This window comes from Sitophilus oryzae, unplaced genomic scaffold, assembly GCF_002938485.1.
Source record: "Sitophilus oryzae breed Bouriz unplaced genomic scaffold, Soryzae_2.0 scaffold_466_pilon_pilon, whole genome shotgun sequence".
NCBI lineage: Eukaryota > Metazoa > Arthropoda > Insecta > Coleoptera > Curculionidae > Sitophilus > Sitophilus oryzae.
In genome coordinates, this window is record NW_022147047.1 from 3,884,925 (window position 1) to 3,905,142 (window position 20,218).

At 33.8% G+C, this 20,218-nt stretch overlaps 1 protein-coding gene across 1 annotated transcript in view; it reads left to right on the forward strand.

Annotated features, from left to right (window-relative positions):
• The window catches only part of LOC115886041 (lachesin-like), a 71,184-nt gene that overhangs the window by 19,125 nt on the left and 31,841 nt on the right, over positions 1 to 20,218 (forward strand). The window contains exons 5-6 of the mRNA XM_030905070.1: positions 8,956 to 9,097; positions 14,924 to 14,928. Coding sequence (XP_030760930.1) covers positions 8,956 to 9,097; positions 14,924 to 14,928 — 147 coding nt within the window. The remainder of the gene's footprint in view (positions 1 to 8,955; positions 9,098 to 14,923; positions 14,929 to 20,218) is intronic.

Genomic DNA, 20,218 nt, shown 5'->3' on the forward strand with positions numbered 1-20,218 from the left:
ACGATGACAGAAAAAAACCAGATGACGTCCATACCAGTCTATTTATTTTACTAATAAAAGTTTCTAATATTTTTTAAGTCAACTATGGATGCGTTTAAATATAAATCCGTCATGCGTCGTCTTTTGTTGTTTTTTACCAGTTTTATTGGTTTATTTCAAAAATGACAGATTATATTTCAATTTTAATGGTTTGACGGAATGATGAACGACAAACGGACGCCGATGCGTATGAACTCGCCTTTAGATTTTTGAGGCTTGTCAAAGTCTTGCCAAATTATAGGTTATAATTTTATGTCAACTGTCTCAAATATCTGCGTTTTGGAAGATGATACACTTTAATTCGTGTTATTACGTGTGTTTTGTGTCTTTGGAGGAAAAATCGAGGGAAAATTAACTGTAGACCCAGAGCACAGTTTATAGTTAATACTCGCTGTCCAGGCAGAAAGTCTTATACACCAATAAAGTTACCATCAATAAAGTTTGTATATCTCATCGTAGATAAGTGCGTCACTCTATATGGTACAAGGATCGTACTAAACATATACTATTGGAGTAGCTGTAAAATATCGACATTACATGATCACTTATCAGTCTTTTAAATATATTAATCTCCTGCTATGCATTCCAGTTGTACCAACTTATTTCTTTGTAAGATAAAATAGATTACTTTGAAATTAAAATGACAGACACATCTATCACTGTCAAGGATCTTGTCGTTGGACAGATTATATCTAACCGGTTGTCAATTTGATTCTACGGATTATTAGTTTCCAACTTGTCTCAAACCTGGTAAAGTAAAGTAAAGATTTCAGTTAACGTCTCCTTTTTGCTGCCAGGGCTAATCTGGACGGGGCCTACTTTGTTTACGCGGAATCCGAACCGCGGTTCTCGGCCATATCATGGTCAGTGGCCTACCGACTTAGGGAGTGTCTAAAGTAACTCTTACTCATGAGATATCCGATCTCACATTTGTCTAGAGATAAATTGTAAAAAAGTCTATATCGTGCCTCTATCCAATGGAGACTAATTGTCAGCAATGATTTACTAATAAACAAATTTGCCTAACGTAAAAAATGCTTAACGTTTCGGGAAGTATGTCTCTTCCCGGAAGCAAAAAAGATAGATACATTTACAAAAACCGTTTTCGTTTTATTAAAATGACATGATGTCAAGTTAAACTTCAAATTTCACAATTATTACTTCCTGATAACCGTTACTTAACAACGCAAAATTTGTAATGAAAGAAGCGATAGCCTCTAAGAGAAAAATAAAAGAAGCTTTTTAATACAGTCTAATAAAAATAAATGTATTGCTCATGCATCTGTTTGTAGCGGTTAGACCTTTTTCAGACGAGGACGCTGTATCCCAGACGCGCGTATCTCAGATACAGAAAAAGCATGTAGTTAAATTGTACCTTACACATGGCATTCGGCGACGCATACAGTATCGCCCCGCCGAATTTTTGAATGTGGATATCCGGGATCCAGAATTATCATAGTAGCTTATGGACCTGTTCAGACTCGCATACTTTTGCGATACAAAAAGTTCGATTTCACAGGCAAACAGAATATTTATTGTAGGTTTATTATAGTAAAATAATAATTCAGTAGTGAGAGTGAGTTCGAACTATTGTATTTATTAATAAGAGAACCATGAATTGTGTCGTAATGAAAAATTTATAAGCTTTGTATTATCATATATATGCCACAGCAGAACGCACGCTTCAATATTCATTTTATAATACAATAATACGACTGCACCGCACTGAAATTTGTTTTATCCTCGTCTGAAAGAGCTCTAGTTTTGTAGGGCAATGATTCTAAAGAACATAACATAAATAAACATAACTTACGTAAAATAAAAAATAATCATACAGAAAGTTTGAAGCTTTTTGGTTTTACCTTATTCAGTAATTGTTATCAGGTAGTAATTATTAATTTTGAAGTTTAATTTAATATAATATCATTTTACCAGAATGTCAACCGTTTTTATAGACGTATTTGTTTGAAAAAAAATTTATAGTGTTCTCGAGTATTTGCATTTAGATATTTTAAATAGTTTTTTTCCTTGTGTTTTTTTTGCTTCCGACGACGCGCGACGGGAAGAGATATAGTTTCCGAAACGTTAAGCATTTTTTGTCCGTTAGGCAAATTTGTTTATTAGTAAACCACTACTGCCAATTAATCTCCGACGGATTAACGCAGAGGTGTTACGTTTTTGAAAAGTAGACTGATTTGAAAGGCACACATAAACATATATGCAAATGTGTTTAAAATAGATTTCCCCTTCTTCCTTTCACCTACTTTTCACGCGTCTTTATGTTAAAACTATTCTAACCCCTAAATTAGGACGTTAAATGGTCCCTGTATCTAGGATAATGCCTTTGGGATATCCTGCTTCCTTTGTGGCTTAGAAGTCGCAGATAATTGCTGTATTTACCGATAAGATTAAGCATTATAGGCACTAATTTTATATTGTTTTGTTATTTACTGCCTATAAAATGACATACCCTTGCCTGTAATCATGTAAATTTTTGATCAATTAAGTTTCGTATATGCTAATAATTGTTACCTTTATTCTATATAACTTTGACATAAAGTTGAAAATGAATGGTTGTAACACAATTAAGTTGGATATGATTCACCAGTTATATTATAGTAAAACATGTGTATATAGTAAAACAGCGTTCAAATTGATTTATTAAAAAATTGTTCTGTGGCTTAGATAGTTCTACCAATTACTGTTTTTACTGATAAGAAACATTATTGGCACTAATTTTATGGAGTCTTGTAATTGGTAATTAAATATAAATTCTGTAGTCAACTGAATTTTTGATGAGAAAAGTTTCATAATAGCTAGTAAAGGAGAGTTAACCACCGCGACCTTACAGATCTATTGTGTGTTCCCCTTTCTTGAGTTATAACGAGTTCATCATATAGTCTCAGGGCATTAACAAAAGCCAGTATCTGTGACGGCACCAGAGATGCCAACTCTCCATCCTTGACATCAGCCGTACCAAAGTTCATGGCACGAACAGTCGTCGTCTTGGCGCACTCAGTGATTAGGTGTTCTGGTGTTTCCCCATTTTCCCCACAGAATCTGCATTTGTCATTTTTTCTCAGCTTCAGCCTACTGAAGTGTTCGTTGAGGAGACAGTGTCCTGTAAGAAATCCCGTGACAATCCGAAGATTATTTTTACTTAAATTAAGGAAAATCTTTAAATTTTCTCGGTCGTAATTTGTGAGGAACTTTTTCGACCGTTGGAGTAGGACTCCCATTCCAGGTTACGGATGGAGTCATCCAGGTTCTTCAGTTTCGCTTTTAGTTGGTTTCCGCTTGGAAAACAGAACGGTTCTGGATTTTTTGTATGGTTTTAATATAATTTTTGAAGTCATTATTTAGTAAGAGTAACATAATACAGGTGGCTATGATTTACCATTTCTGTTATCGTAAAACATTAACAACGCCCAAATTTTACTGATTAAACAAAGTGATTTGCTACTTAGATGTCTCAATGAATTTATGTATTTACTGAAAAGATTAAGCATTATAAGCAATAATTTTATATAGTTTTCTAATTCACTACTTCTAAAATGGCACAATTTTGCTAGTTATCAAGTGAATTTTTAATAAAATAAACCGCATCTTTGTATATCTACACATAAACGATAGACCCCATAAAACACACGAAAATGAGACATCCTGTACAATATGTACTCATTAAATTGGTAAATATATAATTCATTTAGTTTAACTATTCTGTAATAATCACATCATATAAATAATAAACCGTATTTTAAACTTTTTGCTTTATAAATGTGTGATGCTATCGAATTATTCAAGCAAATAGACACTAGTTACATTGCTGCAATTTCCATAAACCATTATGAATAATGTACGTATCATTTGGAATTGTTTACATAAGCGTTTAAAATATAATTTGTTTAAAAGTTTAATATATACGTACGTAAAAATTAACTCTGTTCCTGACTGGTTAGAGAACTGAACTTTTTTGGTACATAACATTTTTTAATCTGTAATATAATTACTATTGCACTTTCATTATATTAAAAAAATTGAATATAGTACGTGACTTCTTTTTAGTCTCTACACGAACTTGACGAAGATTATTATCATCATTTTCAATATTTTTTTGGTTATTTGCTATTTCCAATTATTTTGTACTAACCCAGTCAAATTAGAGAAATCGGTGGAAAAAAGTCCCATTGTTTTGAAAATGGTTTTAAATGATTTCTCTAGACTTGAGCTGATATGTGTCAAAAGTACCCGAAGATAGATAATGAGCTCGAGGAAAAGGGAGGGGTTAAATGCCACTTTTATGACTTTTTAGCTCATATCTCGGAAAAAATACACTATACAGAAAATTGAAGCTCTGAAAATTCTCTACAAATATAATACTCATATTAACAATGGTAATATTCAGGTGTCCTTATATTATCTTTCAAGTCTTCATTGCAACTTGACCCTTTGTATTCCGTTGGAGAGCACTAGTGTACACAGAACTTAACAATAACTACAAGTTAGAGATTAATGCATGCCTGCTTTACGGTAAAAAAAGTATACCACAGCATTTAGCGGAGCTGCAAATATTGTAGAAAGTATACGAAAACCAAGTATCATGGTTTATGGTCCATAATTGCTCAGAGTTGAAAATTTCTATCCCCGCCTTCAGTAGATTTTTCTAATGTTGGGAATAGAAATGTTCAACTCTGAGCAATTATGGACCATAAACCATGATTCTTGGTATTCGTATACTTTCTACAATATTTGCAGCTGCGCTAAATGCTGTGGCATACTTTTTTTTTACCGTAAAGCAGGCATTACCCAACTGATGCATTAGCGTTTGAGGTCTGGTTTACCGAGTTTGCTATCTGGGAAATTCAGCCCGTTTGGCTCGTCTGACGATGGGGTATAAGTCCCGAAACTGATAACGAGAGAGTCCATAACGGCAAACAAACACAACTTTTTGTTATTTTCAGTTTTTTATTATTTTTGAAAGCTGAAGATTTTACAGAACAGCAGTTTGCATCATTAGAAGTTATAAAAAAAGATGAATGAATGTTTTTTTATAAGAATTTTCTTTTGGAAAAATATTAAAACAACTAATACTATGCGACGGAGCTGTTCGCCGGTGAGCAATGGGTCGTGATATAGTGAAAATTAAACTGTGATACTTAAGCCTCTATAGAATATTGAGCGCCACTCAGTTTTCCATTTACTTTCGAAAACTTCTAAGTTGAAAACTGAGAAATGAACTCAGAATATAGGTATTACTTATTTTAGGAATTACACAAATGAAACGCTGAGATAAACTAATAACTAAGTATAATTAATCATTAAATGTAAAATAGAACTAAATCAGACTATGAAAAATTTAATGTTTGATAATATTTGTTGGTATTGTATGTATCAAAATAGATCACTATTAATGGTAAGTTGAAACTGCACGCTTCTGAATATTATTTTATACTGATTATTCCGCATAAAGTCTGGCCATCTTGGTACCAAAATGTAGGGACTCTTCATATTCAAAAAAAAAACGTATTATGTGAATATCAGAAATGTGCATAACATGTGTAAAATATATGAAAGTGAACTCTAAAGCAATCAAATATATAATATGCCTGAAGGGCTTAATGAATTAAAAGGAATTTGAATTATATAGATATAAAATTAAATGATATGGCCTGTTTTATCCGTTCAGGTCACAAGCTAGTTGTGGTCTACCGGAACTGGATGGTGGTATAAGATGTTTCTGGACAGACAGGATCGAAAACTTGTGTGGATTCAGGAGATTCCTCCGTTATTCCCGGTGTGAAATGTAGGGACACAACGTGGACCAAATGTCAGGTGCAAAAGGACAAAATTCCGTTTCCAAGAGGGTGAAACCACCCCTCAAATATTACAATATTTTTTATTTAAAAAACGGTCAAGTTTCCGAACAATACCTTAAACACGTATATTTTATTTTGTTTTTTTACATATTTTAAGATTTTTTAAAAATGTATACAGGGTGTTTCGAAAATTCTGGTCATTGATTAATCACGATCCTGCTTAAAGCGCTTGACGTAAAAAGCTGATTTTTGGAAAAAAGATTGACTTTAGGGTGTAGAGGTTCGATAAGAGTGGATTTTTCGAAACCCAAATTCTAAGGGGGTGAAACTATTCCTCAAATATTAAAATATTTTTAATTTATAAACACGTATATTTTATTTTGTTGTTTTACATATTTTAAGATTTTTTTATAAATTTATACAGGGTGTTTCATAAAATATAACCATTGAGTAATCACGATTCTGCTTAAACTGCTTGACGCTTAAACCTGATTTTTGGCAAACGGATTGACTGTGGGGTGTAGAGGTTCAATAAGGAGGGGTTTCTCAAATCTCAAATTTCAAGAGGGTGAAAACGCCCCTCAAATATTACAATAGTTGTTATTTAAAAACGATTAGTCTTTCGGGAAAACGCTTGGACAAGCATAATTTATTTGTTTTTTTTTTACATATTTTGAAATTTTTTAAAAAATCATACAGGGTGCTCCACAAAGTTGGGTAATTTCTTAACCACGATTCTGCTTAAACTGCTTGACGTAAAAAGCTTATTTTTGGCAAACGGATTTTTCGAAAGTCAAATTCCAACGAGATGAAACTACCCCTCAAATATTACCAAGTTATATAATAATATTGCCATATTGTTTTATCTCATGCTGACATAAATGTGAGAAAATTTTATCCAGTTTGTATGTTAATGGAAGTTCTTGCTTTGCTTTATCATCACCATTACAAATAATGATTAATTCGACGCGAACGAAGTCGATGGTCCACGCTAGTTTTAAATAAAATGCTACACAATGTTATAAGGCAAGAAATATTTTTATTTTAAACATTACATATTGATACTGCAAGAACCCTTCAGTTTTTATTTATCTTTTTTATAAAGCTATGATTAATGGACTTTACAAAAATCTACTTATGCATATCGCATATAGACCTTATAAAAAAACGTAAATATATTCTTTATAAAAAATATGTCTGTTATGTAAAAAGCGGCACTTCGTTTTTCGTTACATTACAGCATCGTAAAACAGAAAGGGATCCGTTTTAATGTATGCTAATAAAGAATATGAGCCTGTAAATCGACCGTTACTTCTTTTATAGCTTGTTTTTAGGAGCTACACAGCTCTCCACAACCGAGGCTCCTTTATACAGATTTTTTAGTCTCGTCCTCCACTCGTTGTTGCACGTTGTTAAGCGTTTTCTTCTCCCTTTTTTATCGGATTAGAGAAGAGCGGGTATAGATTGATTAATTTTTAATGAAATATTCGACGATTTTTATACCGTCGTGATAGTGGAAGCTCTAAGAGGCATACCAGGTGTTTTTCAAAAGTGACCTCTATAGTACAGGGTTCGTCAATAGTGCGTCGGGCATCTGTAGCTCTTACAAAAAAAAGTTAGGAATTTTGTTTAAGTGCAAGCCTAAAGTATGTATTGTAAAATCGCTATTTTTGGGGCTTACTCAACCGGGTCTCACAATGCAAATTCACCTCAAATATCCATTTAGTTGGTCATTGGCAAGCACTCTCTCATTGTACATGAAAATAACAAAACAAACATTTACTGATCTGGATCAAATTGATAGTTAAATAGTAAGACTCACCCGGGGGTACTCCGCCCCCTAGCCACTGACATCACTGATATTCTATTCAATATATCCCATTCCATCTAATTCAAATATTATTCGGATCTATTGGTTAATAATCTTCAACAACTAGCTAGTGTCACCTGAAATAGTATAGGGGCTTCCCCCGGACGCAATTCTGCCGCTAAACAGATTCGCATCCCAATCGAATAAGCTAATTGGGGTAGCTCACTACCCCAACGCCGCATCGTCAATCGAGAAGACATTATGGAGACCTCATACTCTCAAGACCAACTCGAAGGCAGGACGTCACAAGAGGTTTTCTTCCTGTGATCAAACGACCCCGTTGGCTTACAGTTAAACGACTTGCAACTATGTTAGTCAAAAGACTCGCAAACCCCATTTGTCAGCTCTGTGACAAAACACAACACTACACAGCCGGCCGGCCTATCAACTACTGACTGACCTGTCGCGCACCGGCAAGCTAAGCCTCCTCTTACATCACAATTTTACCTGATCTCAAATATTTACATCGCTTGCCAATGAATCATACTATTTTCTCTAATCGACTTTCAAATAGAGTGTTTTAGCATTACTAGATAAATAAATAGAGAGTTTCCGAAGGAATGCATATTGTTTATTAGAATAGTGAACAAATAAAAGCATTATTATGAATAACTTATTTTCCAAATTTTACAGTATTATAAAAAAAGGATGTATTTCAGGAAAATATTTTAACCTCTTCATGGTGGCTCAAAAAAGTTTGAGTGGATCGGGATGATTTTTTTTAATGGAACACCCTGTATTTTTTATCACTTTACATAATCCTAAGATATTATTAAATATGTTTTGATAGTTTCAAAGTCATTAATAAATAAGTAGGAGAAATATATTTTTCCACTCTTGAAAAGAGCCACTCTTGAAAAATACCCAGTATACATGACGTAGATATGGCTACAAATAAAACGATGTTTTAGTAGATAATGGCAGTTATTTTATGTTATATGTCTATAATTTTAAGGACTGGCTATAGCGAGTATTAGGAACATAACTTTTTACAGCTTTAAAAGCGTAATATAAAAATCTATAATAAACCTCTAAAAATCCAATACTAATAAGGTTTTATGATTAATATAATGCACAGTAACACATGGGTTAATAATAGCAATGCATTTTATAGTGAAAACACTCTCTAGATAGATAATTTCATTGAATGTGGTACATCAGAAGTGGGATCTTCTGATACTGATGCGAAAAATAATAAAATTAATTGACAATTTTTTATTTTATTTTCAGTTCCACCCGATATATTGGATTATGCTACCAGCACAGATGTTGTGATTAGAGAAGGTTCGAACGTCAATCTGCACTGCGTGGCTAAAGGCTTCCCTACACCCTCGATCATGTGGAAGCGTGAAACTGGCGAAATGATTAAGCTGTCAAATGGAAAAGAAGGTAAATTGGATGCGCCGACGCATGAATGTTAAATAGTTAATTTTACAGGAGAAATATATATTAATAATAATAAAAACTAAATATCTAAATAAATAAATATCGAAATATAAAAAAACATAACTGACATATCATAATTATATTTTTGACAAGTGACATAAAGACATCATCATCACTTTCAGCTTATTCAACCATTTCCAGTTATGATGTAGTCTTTGTCATTGTTGTCTATTTTTAGCTACGCGGGTCCAAATTATCCCTGCTAATTGCTTAACATCATGGTGCCATCCCAGGTTTGGTCTTCTTCTAGGTCTTAATTCCTCGTGGGTACCATGCTGTCATTTTTGTGGTCCATCTGTTGTCAGTCCTTCTTGCCAGGTATCCTGCCCATTGCCACTTGAGGAATTTGATTCTGTTGATGACATCAAGTACTTGGTTCTTTTTTCGTATTTACTCTATACTTTTACGGCATTTCTTGGTTAATCCCAGCATATTTCGTTCTATTGAGCGTTGCGCGACCTGCGGTTTTGTAACAATTCTAATAATTTATTTTATTTTTTTTTTGTTATTTTAGGAATTTTTATTCATTATTGATTGGTTCACTCTCTAGATAGATAATTTCTATCTATCTATTTACCAGATAATAAACCGTATGATCAAAAAAAACGGCGTAAGCGATGGCTATGAAATGAATATCGCTGTCATTCTATATGTAAATTTATATGGGAAATGTCATCGATCGCCATTTTCTAGCCAACTGGACGCCGTTTTTTTTTCGATCGTATTTATAAAATTACTTACTAGGGAATAATTTTTTAACTATTATTTTTTGTCTAGAATTGATCGCAAGCTACCCATGTAACTATTTTTGGCTTTTATCAACATAGCAACTTTTTAAACTAATAGTAAGGCTGTAAATAAAATAGTTTTAGGAAAGTTTTCATTACTGTCTCGAGATATAGTTAATTTCTCGTTATTGGCGTGAGCAATACCTACTCGGTACAAAATATATTAATACTTTTATTTGCCCCTACATTGACATATATCATTATTTATTCTAGCTACAGTATACCAAGCCAAAATACGTGTCTAGATATTATATATGATCTAAGGATCGACACAAACAAATTGGACTTGACGTTAAAACAATTTGGAGCGAGGAAAATGGCGAGACGACCGGTGCAGAACGACTACACCGAACATGTTCCTTGTTCCGAAAGAAATGAAAGGGAACAAGAAAATTTAATCAATTCCACTTGTTTTAGCGAAAGTTATTTTGTTATACAAGACAAACCCAACTCGTGAGCTGTTTTATTATGGCGTTCTTATTCAATTAAGGGTGATAGATAAGGGTTATATAGGGGTGAAAAAAATTGTATAAATATGTTGGGGAATATTTTTCTTGGAGTGTGGGTGTAAGACATGTCGATGGAACAAACAAGGTTTTATTTTTTTTGTCTGAATTAGGTTTATTGATTTGTATCCTTTTTTATAGTGAAACACATAATGAAAAACTAACAAGGGAAATAATTTTCTGTGACAGTTTTCTCTTTCTTTGGCCCATCGCTTGTTTGGTATCTAATCAGAAAGATAGTAGTCACTACTCACTTAGATCAATTCTGTAAAAACTGACCATCTTCTGTTTATTATTGTTAGTAGTGTTTCTAATTTGTTATACAGGGTTATTCACCACATTCGACACGGAGTATTGTAGCTAAACGATTAGATTTTCACAAATTGTAAGTTTTGGGTTCGTTGAAGGACTATTAGAGAATTTAAAAATATTTTTACAAGATACAGAGTGTCCCAAATAAGTTAAAAATATTACAGTTGTATTTCTTTAAAAGGAACACCCTGTATATTATTCTATTTTTCGATTCTACGATTGAAATAAAGCTAAATTTGATTAAGGTTTATCACACTTAAACCTTACCGTTTTTGAAATATTTTCAATTTTATGAAATTGCAGTAAAAATTTTAAGGCTTCATTTCTCCCAGGGTATCAAAGTTTTTATACTAAATATTTACTGAAGATTATCTATTGATCAGATATTGTGTTGCAATAATAAAAATTTTACTACCTTATACAGAGTGTACAAAAATTTATATTAAATAATTACTAGATTTAAACGGCAATAACTTGTTTAGTTTAAATTGAACACCCTATATATGTAAATCAGATGCACAATGTAATTGTCTATCAAATTGTATTATACCATTTCTTACCCATCTCTTCAAGTTTTCGTAGAAAATGCATTTTCTTATAATTTAGACCTCATTTATCTGAGACTTATCTGACCAACGAAATTCAGCTAGGTAGTTTAAATGTATTGCAGAGAATTTCGAAGAACTTTTTCCGAAAAAAGGAATTTCAGTGTACAAATATTGGGGGTGAATTCCCTCGAATTGATCTATTTGCAATTGATTTGAATTAGCTTATTGATTTTAGTTTTTAATTTTACGTTGTTCTTGTTTATTTGATAGAAAGTAGCATTCTGTTCCATTTCTTCATTCCATTTGAGAAAAAATTAATTATGATTAAAAATACGATTTAGGCATCTATTATCCAAATAAGAAAGAACACGAAAAATATTTTAGATGATAGAATCTATTTTTTCAATGCTCCTTCATTATTAGTGGTTGTATGGCACTCTGGATTGAAACTTACAATACTGTTTTTTAAATTGAAAATGCCAAAATTGAAAGAAAGAGAAGACCAGGCTACTAGTAACATAGCAAGTTGCCGGACGAATTTACGTTTACTTGTTTTGCGTTTGTACTCGAGGGTCACTGCCGGCTAGTCGGCTGGTCAGGCAGTACGCAGTTGCAGTTGTGCTTGGACGGGTCGGTCATGACGGAGTTAAATATTTATTATGAGTGTGTTTACAAGCCAAAACTAAAAATAAATAAATTCTCTAAACCCAAAAAAAACTAAAATATTACGCTAAATAAAAAAAGTTATCTATATATATAAGTATATATAACAAGTGTTCAAAAAGACCATCTTCTTGGGCTAGACAGAAGCCTAGGCGGCCGTAAAATCCCCGTCTGACATTGGCTAACATATTAGGGCTAATAGTTTGGAAAGCCTCTCGTATTTTTACTTGAAGCTCATCCAGATTATTAGCCCTAATATGACCATACACTTTGGATTTTACATAACCCCACAAAAATAAGTCATTGAGAGAAAGATTTGGTGATAGCGGGCCACAAAATAGTTCCATATCCACTAATTAAACGGTTGGGAAAAGTATTGTTCAAATATTCTTGAACAATACGGGCATTGTGGGCAGGACAACAACCTCAGCAATTTGATTACATGAAAACGTGGAATTTTGATCCGCGGTAGCACAAATGAACGCTTGCTTTAACTCCTGTTCTTCATTAATCAACACATCAGGCTTTTTTTGTTTTTGTGGGAACACGCACCCATGTGTTTCAAAATAATTAATAACTCTTGATACAGTAGGTAAAGATGGAATTGGCCTGTCTATAAAAGTTTGTGGAAAAATTGTTTGTATATCCCGATAAGACCTATTTTGGAAATACCATTTTATAATTTGAATTTTCTCACGAACTTCGTAAGCATCCATTATTTTACTTAAAAAATAAATTTTACACGAGAACTGTCGCGAGAATCTATGTATTCGTTTTGGCTATTAAAACACGAATAAATACGAATTCTGAAACATTCTTATCACATAACTACCTATTTTTATTTTATCGCATTTTTTGCCTGCTTTTTATCCGGCGGACGGGTATACGCTAATTCGTCCGGTTTTGCCTATGTTACTACTACGGTGGTCCGGTCTGTATAACATGCCATTCTATTCAGAATGTCAATATCTCACAGGTAAAAAATACCGGGAGTACCGCTTAAAAATCAATAATTAAATTTTACAGTGCGGGTTTTGAACACCCTATAGTGGAACAAATCAAATGTTTCATTTAATATAGTAATTTTCAATTGAAATTTTCACCTAATCGCTTTAAATTCTGAGGTATAAGTAATTATGGCGACCTATTTATTATTATTCGATAACTTTTGTTGAACAAAGGCACATAACCCCAAATTGATGTTGATATATTTAAACAGGAACAATTAGGCAGTCCATTTCCGTATAAAGACAAATACTCAATTGAAGTGTATACAGAGACAGCGAATATTATACGCCACTACATCCCACTTAGCGAAATAGCTCCCCTCGAACATGTACAGAACCGGCTAAAATATTCCTTTTCATTAAAGGCTAGAATTAAATTTAGCCTAGCTCACAATAGTATAAATGTTAAGTATTTATGCTAGTTAACTATGTGGCTACTACATAGGAGAGAACCTCGGAGAGAACCTAGATTTTTGGTCTAATATTTCAAACCGGTTTGATAGAGAGTTTCCGTGGTTTAAAAATAATTTCCAGAATGTCAATTATTAACTTGTTCATAGAGGCAAATAATAAATTACAACTATTAAGGTTGATTCTCACTATACCTTCCGTTTCCATTCCATATCCGTTCCGTATTTTTTATTGTATTGACGCTATACGTAAGCTTCCGTTCCGTATCAGTTCTATATTTTTTATTGTACAATTTATATCATTACGAAAGTTTTATTTTAAAAATTTTTACCTTTTGAGAAAGTTAATACATTTAATTAAGAGGTGAAAGAATAAGTAAATATCAGCAAAATCTTAACAAGGCTGGTACAGTTATAAGAACTTGACAACGCTGTTTCCGATACGCTTCAGTCCGTCCGCCAAAAAAAGGATATGGAACGGAAGAGAAACGGAACGGATAGTGTGCATTGTCCAGTTCGTTTACATGATATAATATTTTATGTAAACGGAAAGGATAAGTTAGGAAACTGATATAGAAGGTATAGTGAGAATCAACCTTTAGGTAATCCTAAAGATAAAACACTTCCACTGAAAAGGTGGGGTATTTATGAAATTTCGTGTAAAAATTGTAATCAAAAATATGTTGGGCAAACAATAAGATATGCCTTTTTTTTAATTTAAGACAGGCCTTACATACAGACCGGACCACCGTAGTAGTAACATAGGCAGAACCGGACGAATTACCGTATACTCGTCCGCCGGATAAAAAGCAGGCGAAAAAATGCGATAAAATAGGTAGATAAGATAAGAATGTTTCAGAATTTGTATTTATTCGTCTTTTAATAGCCAAAACGAATACATAGATTCTCGCGACAGTTCTCGTGTAAAATTTATTTTTTAAGTAAAATAATGGATGTTTACGAAGTTCGTGAGAAAATTCAAATTGTAAAATGGTATTTCCATAATAGGTCTTATCGGGATATACAAACAATTTTTCCACAAACTTTTGTACACAGGCCAATTCCACCTTTACCTACTGTATCAAGATACAGGGCTTCTGGCTAGCATAAGAAGATGGTCTTTTTGAACACTTGTTATAACTTTTTTTTATTTAGAATAATATTTTATTTTATTTGGGTTTAGAGAATTTATTTATTTTTAGTTTTGGCTTGTAAACACACTCAAATAATAAATATTTAAGTAATTTCATTTTAAATGTTACCTTAAGTGAAGGTAAACACTTAAAATGAAAATAATAAATACTCGGTACTCCTCGAGTCGTATTTCTAGTCTGTCATGACCGACTGCAACTGCGTACTGCCTGACCAGCCGACTAGCCGGCTTTGACTCTCGAGTACGAACGCAAAACGGGTAAACGTAAATTCGTCCGGCAACTTGCTATGTTACTAGTAGCCTGGTCTTCTCTGTATAACTCTCGCCAATATATGTATATGTTACAGTGAAAGTCGGAAATTTAGTGATTGTTAACATTGCAATGCTAGCAAATACAAATTGGACCAGTGAACGTGGTAAAAGAATAGAGTGTAGAAGACAAAAGACCCAGGTAATAGATGCCATCCACTTAATCAAATCGCTCAAGTGGCAATGGGCAGGACATCTGTGGTGGACACCTGAAAAAGGACGGACAACAGATAGGCCACAAAAAATACAGCATGGTACCCACGAGGAATTAAGAGACCTAAAAGAAAACCTAACCTGAGGTGGGACCATAATATTAGGAAATTAGAAGGGATAACTTGGGCCCGCATATCCAACAATAGACAACAATGAGTCCAGGTTAGGTTAGGTTAGGTTGCTGGGGTTTGGGATCATATTTGATCCCTCACTCGGAGGCCTTGGGCCCATTGCGATACCCCTGTGTTGTTTTACCAAACCCTCCTCTCATTATTTCTTTGCGTTAAAGTACTTCCAGCTCTTTGCAAAGTTCCCGATGTCGCTGATGTTGGCTTCTGCTGCTTCCTCTAGTCCCTCCAAAAAACCTTGCCCTAAAGTTTTAAAGCGTCGGTATTCCAGTGCCGGACAGCAGGTGCTCTATGGTTTCTTCTTCCTCTCCGCATTCTCTGCAGTAGTCGTCGTCGGAAACTTTCCATCTTAAGAGGTTTACCCCCGTGGGACAGTTTCCAGTGACGACACCTACAATTATGCGTACTAGGTCCTTTTTGTGCTCTAGAAGTTGTTTTGTCTTTTTGCTATCTACCACTGGCCATAGTCTTCGAGCTGTAGCGCAGTCCTCACGGTGTTGCCACATCTCTTGCTGCTTGGCTTTGATGGTAGTTCCTATAGCCTCCTTCAGTGTGTTGATCGTCACAAGTGGTAGGTCATCTGCCACGGCCTCTCCCCTGGCCCCGTCTTTGGCGAGTCTGTCTGCTTCCTGATTGCCCATCACATTGCTGTGCCCTGGCACCCAGCACAGAGTAGCCCCGCCCCGACGCAGCCAGGACAGTGCTTCTTGGCATTCCATCACAGTTTTCGATTTCACTGATTGCATGGTGATGCTTCTTAAAGCGGCCAAGCTGTCAGGGTATATCACTATATCCCCTATTGCTCTATCAGCAATTTTCTCTTGTGTACATCTAGCCGCTTCCTTTATGGCGTAAACCTCTGCTTGGAGAACATTACAGCCATCCGATAGCCTCAAAGATTGTCGGATGTTTAGTTTCTCTGAGAAGATGCCTACAACTCTGCCCCCTGAATTTGCGGAAGCATCTGTGTAGACTGCTATCTCTTAGTGTTCATTACTCGGTTGCTTTCCCATTCCAACAATGAGTCCAACTACAAAGAGAGTATCTAGACATGTGAGGGAGGCTACACCATGATTGGAAATGCTGAATAGTTGACTCAGCTGAGAATGATGATGATGATGGAATAGATTGGTATGGACGTCATGTGCCTTTTTTTCTGTCTTCGTCTGTCGAAATCTTACCTGAGTCGTAAAACAGAGTATGTTTGTAGTAAAACGATATAAAACAAAGTAATTAAATAAATAAACCCGGATAAAGAAACTCCGCAAAAAGACGCAAACAGAAAAAAAACTCGCACATAAAGCTGTCGATTCTACATCCAGACACAAAAAACAACAACAACAAACCGACAAAACCCCATTCGACAAACAGAAACTTCAATTTTCTTTCGCCATCCACCACTTAATCGTGTAATTCCGTTTGCTTTACGCGAGATTTTCCGGTTTGTCTCCTCCTTCTCCCACTTCCCCTACAAACGCTAACTAGAGATGGGCAATGATTGAACGAATATTAAAAAAGGATCGTGAAAATTGCAACGTTTTCAAAATCCGTTACATATTTTTGAATATTGCTCTAAGGTATATTATACAAGATGTCCTAAAATTAAATGCAAGTATTTCAAAGGGTGGTAGATCTGGACAAAAGAAACATATTTTCTCTTTACTATTTTTAAAATAAATTAATAATAACCGAGTTATTTAACTTTGAAAATGTTAAAAAAATAATGGCAACATTTTGAGAGCCGCCGGCAGCAATCGATAATCAAACTTAGCTTGTTCGATTCCCAGTGTTGACACATCGACTTGAAATATTTAGAAACGACTTGGAAAATTCAGATTTAAAGTAAAAAACTTAACTAACATTAGAAAATGGTATTCCGATAGATCGATGCAATTAAGTTAAGGCGTCGTTTTATCACTTTACCTAAAACCGTAACCCTACATTTCACTGCGATTCTTGACAACACTACACTTCTAGTTGTACAGTGACAAAATCCTTGACAGTGATATATGTGTCTATTATTTCAATTTCAAAGTAGTTCATTTTATTTTAGAAAGAAATAAATTGGTACAACTGGGACGCATAGCAGAAAATTAATCTATTTAAAATTTGTGTGATGAGTGATTACTTCAAAATATTGTGAAAAAAACCGTATATAACTGAAAAAATTAGTTATTTTATTAAAAAAAATTACGGTATGTGTTAATACAAAACAAACAAGGGTATATTTTAAACAAAACACCACATCCACGTACCAAAAATAAAATATAAAAAATATTTCTTATTTTCAAGTATTATTGTTCATTATTTGAGTATTTTAGTTTTGAATAACTAGTAAATCTCAAATGAATTGGAAAAACTAAAATTCATCAGCTGAACAGATCAGACGATTTACATTAGTTGGTTTTTTTAAATGTGAGTCAAACGTTGACTATTTACATATCTAATAGAGGGCGCTGATTCAAAAAATTCGGGTGAAAACCTTGTGAAATAATGATTCACCAAAAATATTAGTCGTGCACCCATTGCTAAAAATATAATAATATAAGCGTGGTATGGTTTAAAGCGATTTTTTTTTCTTAATCTTTTATATTGGTCAAACATCTAGACCCTTAAATGTTCGAATGAAAGAACATAAATATTATTTAAGAAAGGGCGACTTTCACAGATCTAGGATTTGTCAGCATTCCTGGGACACAGGGCACAGAATAGATTTTAACGATACAAAAATTATAATGAAAGAGCGATAGCCTCTACAAGAAAAACAAAACAGGCTTTTTTAATACAATCTAATGAAAACAAATGTATTGCTCATGCATCTGTAGATGTTACTAATGTATGGCAATCGCTTCTTTGATTTTAAAGAACATAACATAAATAAACATAGCATACGTAAAAATTAAAAATACAGAAAGTTTGAAGGTAGTAATTGTTAATGTTGAAATTTAACTTGATATAATGTCATTTTAACAGAACGTCAACGGTTTTTGTAGACGTATCTGTTATAAAAAATGTTGTGTTCTCGAATAGTTGCATTTTGCTTCCTACGATGGAAAGAGGTATACTTTCCGAAACGTTAAGCATTTTTTGTCCCTTAGGCAAATTTGCCTATTATTAAACCACTGCTGACAATTAGTCGATTAACGCAGCAGTGCTTACAAAAAATAACTATTTTATTTTGTGGATTAGATTTTCTTACAGTGGCGAAATAAATACCCATAGGACTTTTTTGGAGAGATAATTCATTGCGAATTTGTTTTTAACAAAACTGATCAACTAAATGGATATTTGAGGTGAATTTGTTCACTTTTACAAAGATGAGAACTTGAACCATGTCAATAGATTCACTAAAAAAATTAGTCGGCACCCATTACTAATACAAACACATACACATCCAGAAGCTGATCGAACAAACCAAACAAACTATTTCCGGTGTCGAAAAACCTGTTTCTGTGGCGCGGCGCCAGCGTTGCCGTTGTTCCCCTTCCAACAAAGGCGTCTCGTAATTGTCAACGCCGCCGCGTAAAGAAAGAAATAAAAGGGATGGGTGGCGAAGAAAGGCGACGGGGGTGGGGAAAAAATACAAAACCAGCGACAGCGCAAGAGGAATTTAACGAAATTAACGGTAAGTGCCCCGAGGTCGAGCTAAATGTTTAATTTCGGCTTCTAAAGCGATTTGCGGACGCCATTTAAGGGACTCGGGGCTTCGGGACGTAATTGCGTTACTTTGTCTGCGCCGTTGTTCTATAGAAAAGCGTGGTATAGTTTAAAGCGAGTTCTTTTCTTAGTTCCGCGTTATCTGTTCCCTTGTTTGATCAATCTTATCTGTTTCTTTTCGAAGCTATTATTTGATCAGATTAGATTAGATTTTTTGAGTTGGTTATTGGATCGTTCTACTGCGACGTATTTAGGTCTATTGTGGTGCTCTTTTGAATATTTGGTTACATTCTCTAGTCGTTTTATTTCTAAAATATCTGGTAACTTTTAAGTAGTTTGGACGCCATCCCTCAATCTAGCTTCGACAATATCATAAACAGCTGCTACCCTATCACCGAAATGTTTTACGAAATATTTCTGGAAATATCTCGTGAAACATTTCACAAAACATTTCTGGAAATAGTACGATACATATAAGCCCGTGTTATAAAAATTAGTTCCGACGTTTCTTGAAATTGATCGAGACGCGCCGTGATTGGTTGTTTGTTCTTTATTGTTAATCTGGGTTCACACGGGCTTATATTTATCCTGCTATTTTGTGAAATATCACAATCAATGTCAAACGTTGTTTTGGCTTCAGAAAAATAAGTAAACATGGAAAAACTGATATGAAAACAGTTACCGATGGTTAATTAAATTGGCTATTCCTCGAAGATTCCACAAAAATATTTAGTTTTAATTATTGTCTAATATTATTAATCACAATATAGTAAAAAAAATATACATCAGTGACTAACTACCATTTATCCGCTTATAATCCACGGTATTGCGCCTCATCAACAAAATATACACAAAATTATTTAAAAAAATCGTCCAATTTATTTATTATTTCTGGTTATGGTAAAGTAACATTTAAAGTGCAGTCTGTAGCAAAGTTTAGTTTACGAATTTGGTTTTGTTTTTTACTTTTAATTGTCTAAATCCCTGCATAATAAATACTAGTTGAATAGATTTATAATATCGTTTACAGATTTCTCTTAAGAACAATAAAAGAACAATACTTTCCGTGGACCATTTTTGTTGATATCGGGTCATATAATAATTTTACCAAACGGATATATTGATAATGTTACCAGTATAACTCATCAAGCAGTACTACTCTTATATTAATCAATTAAGGCCGTAAACATATCATATACAATTTTATATACTAATTGATTATAATAAAATTACATCATAAAAATGTTGTAATTATATTCCTGCAAGTTCTTTTAAGTGAAAAGTTTTGTTCCTAAATATCTACTATACATATCTATAATACACGCTTGTTCAAATATTAATTCTGGGGAATAT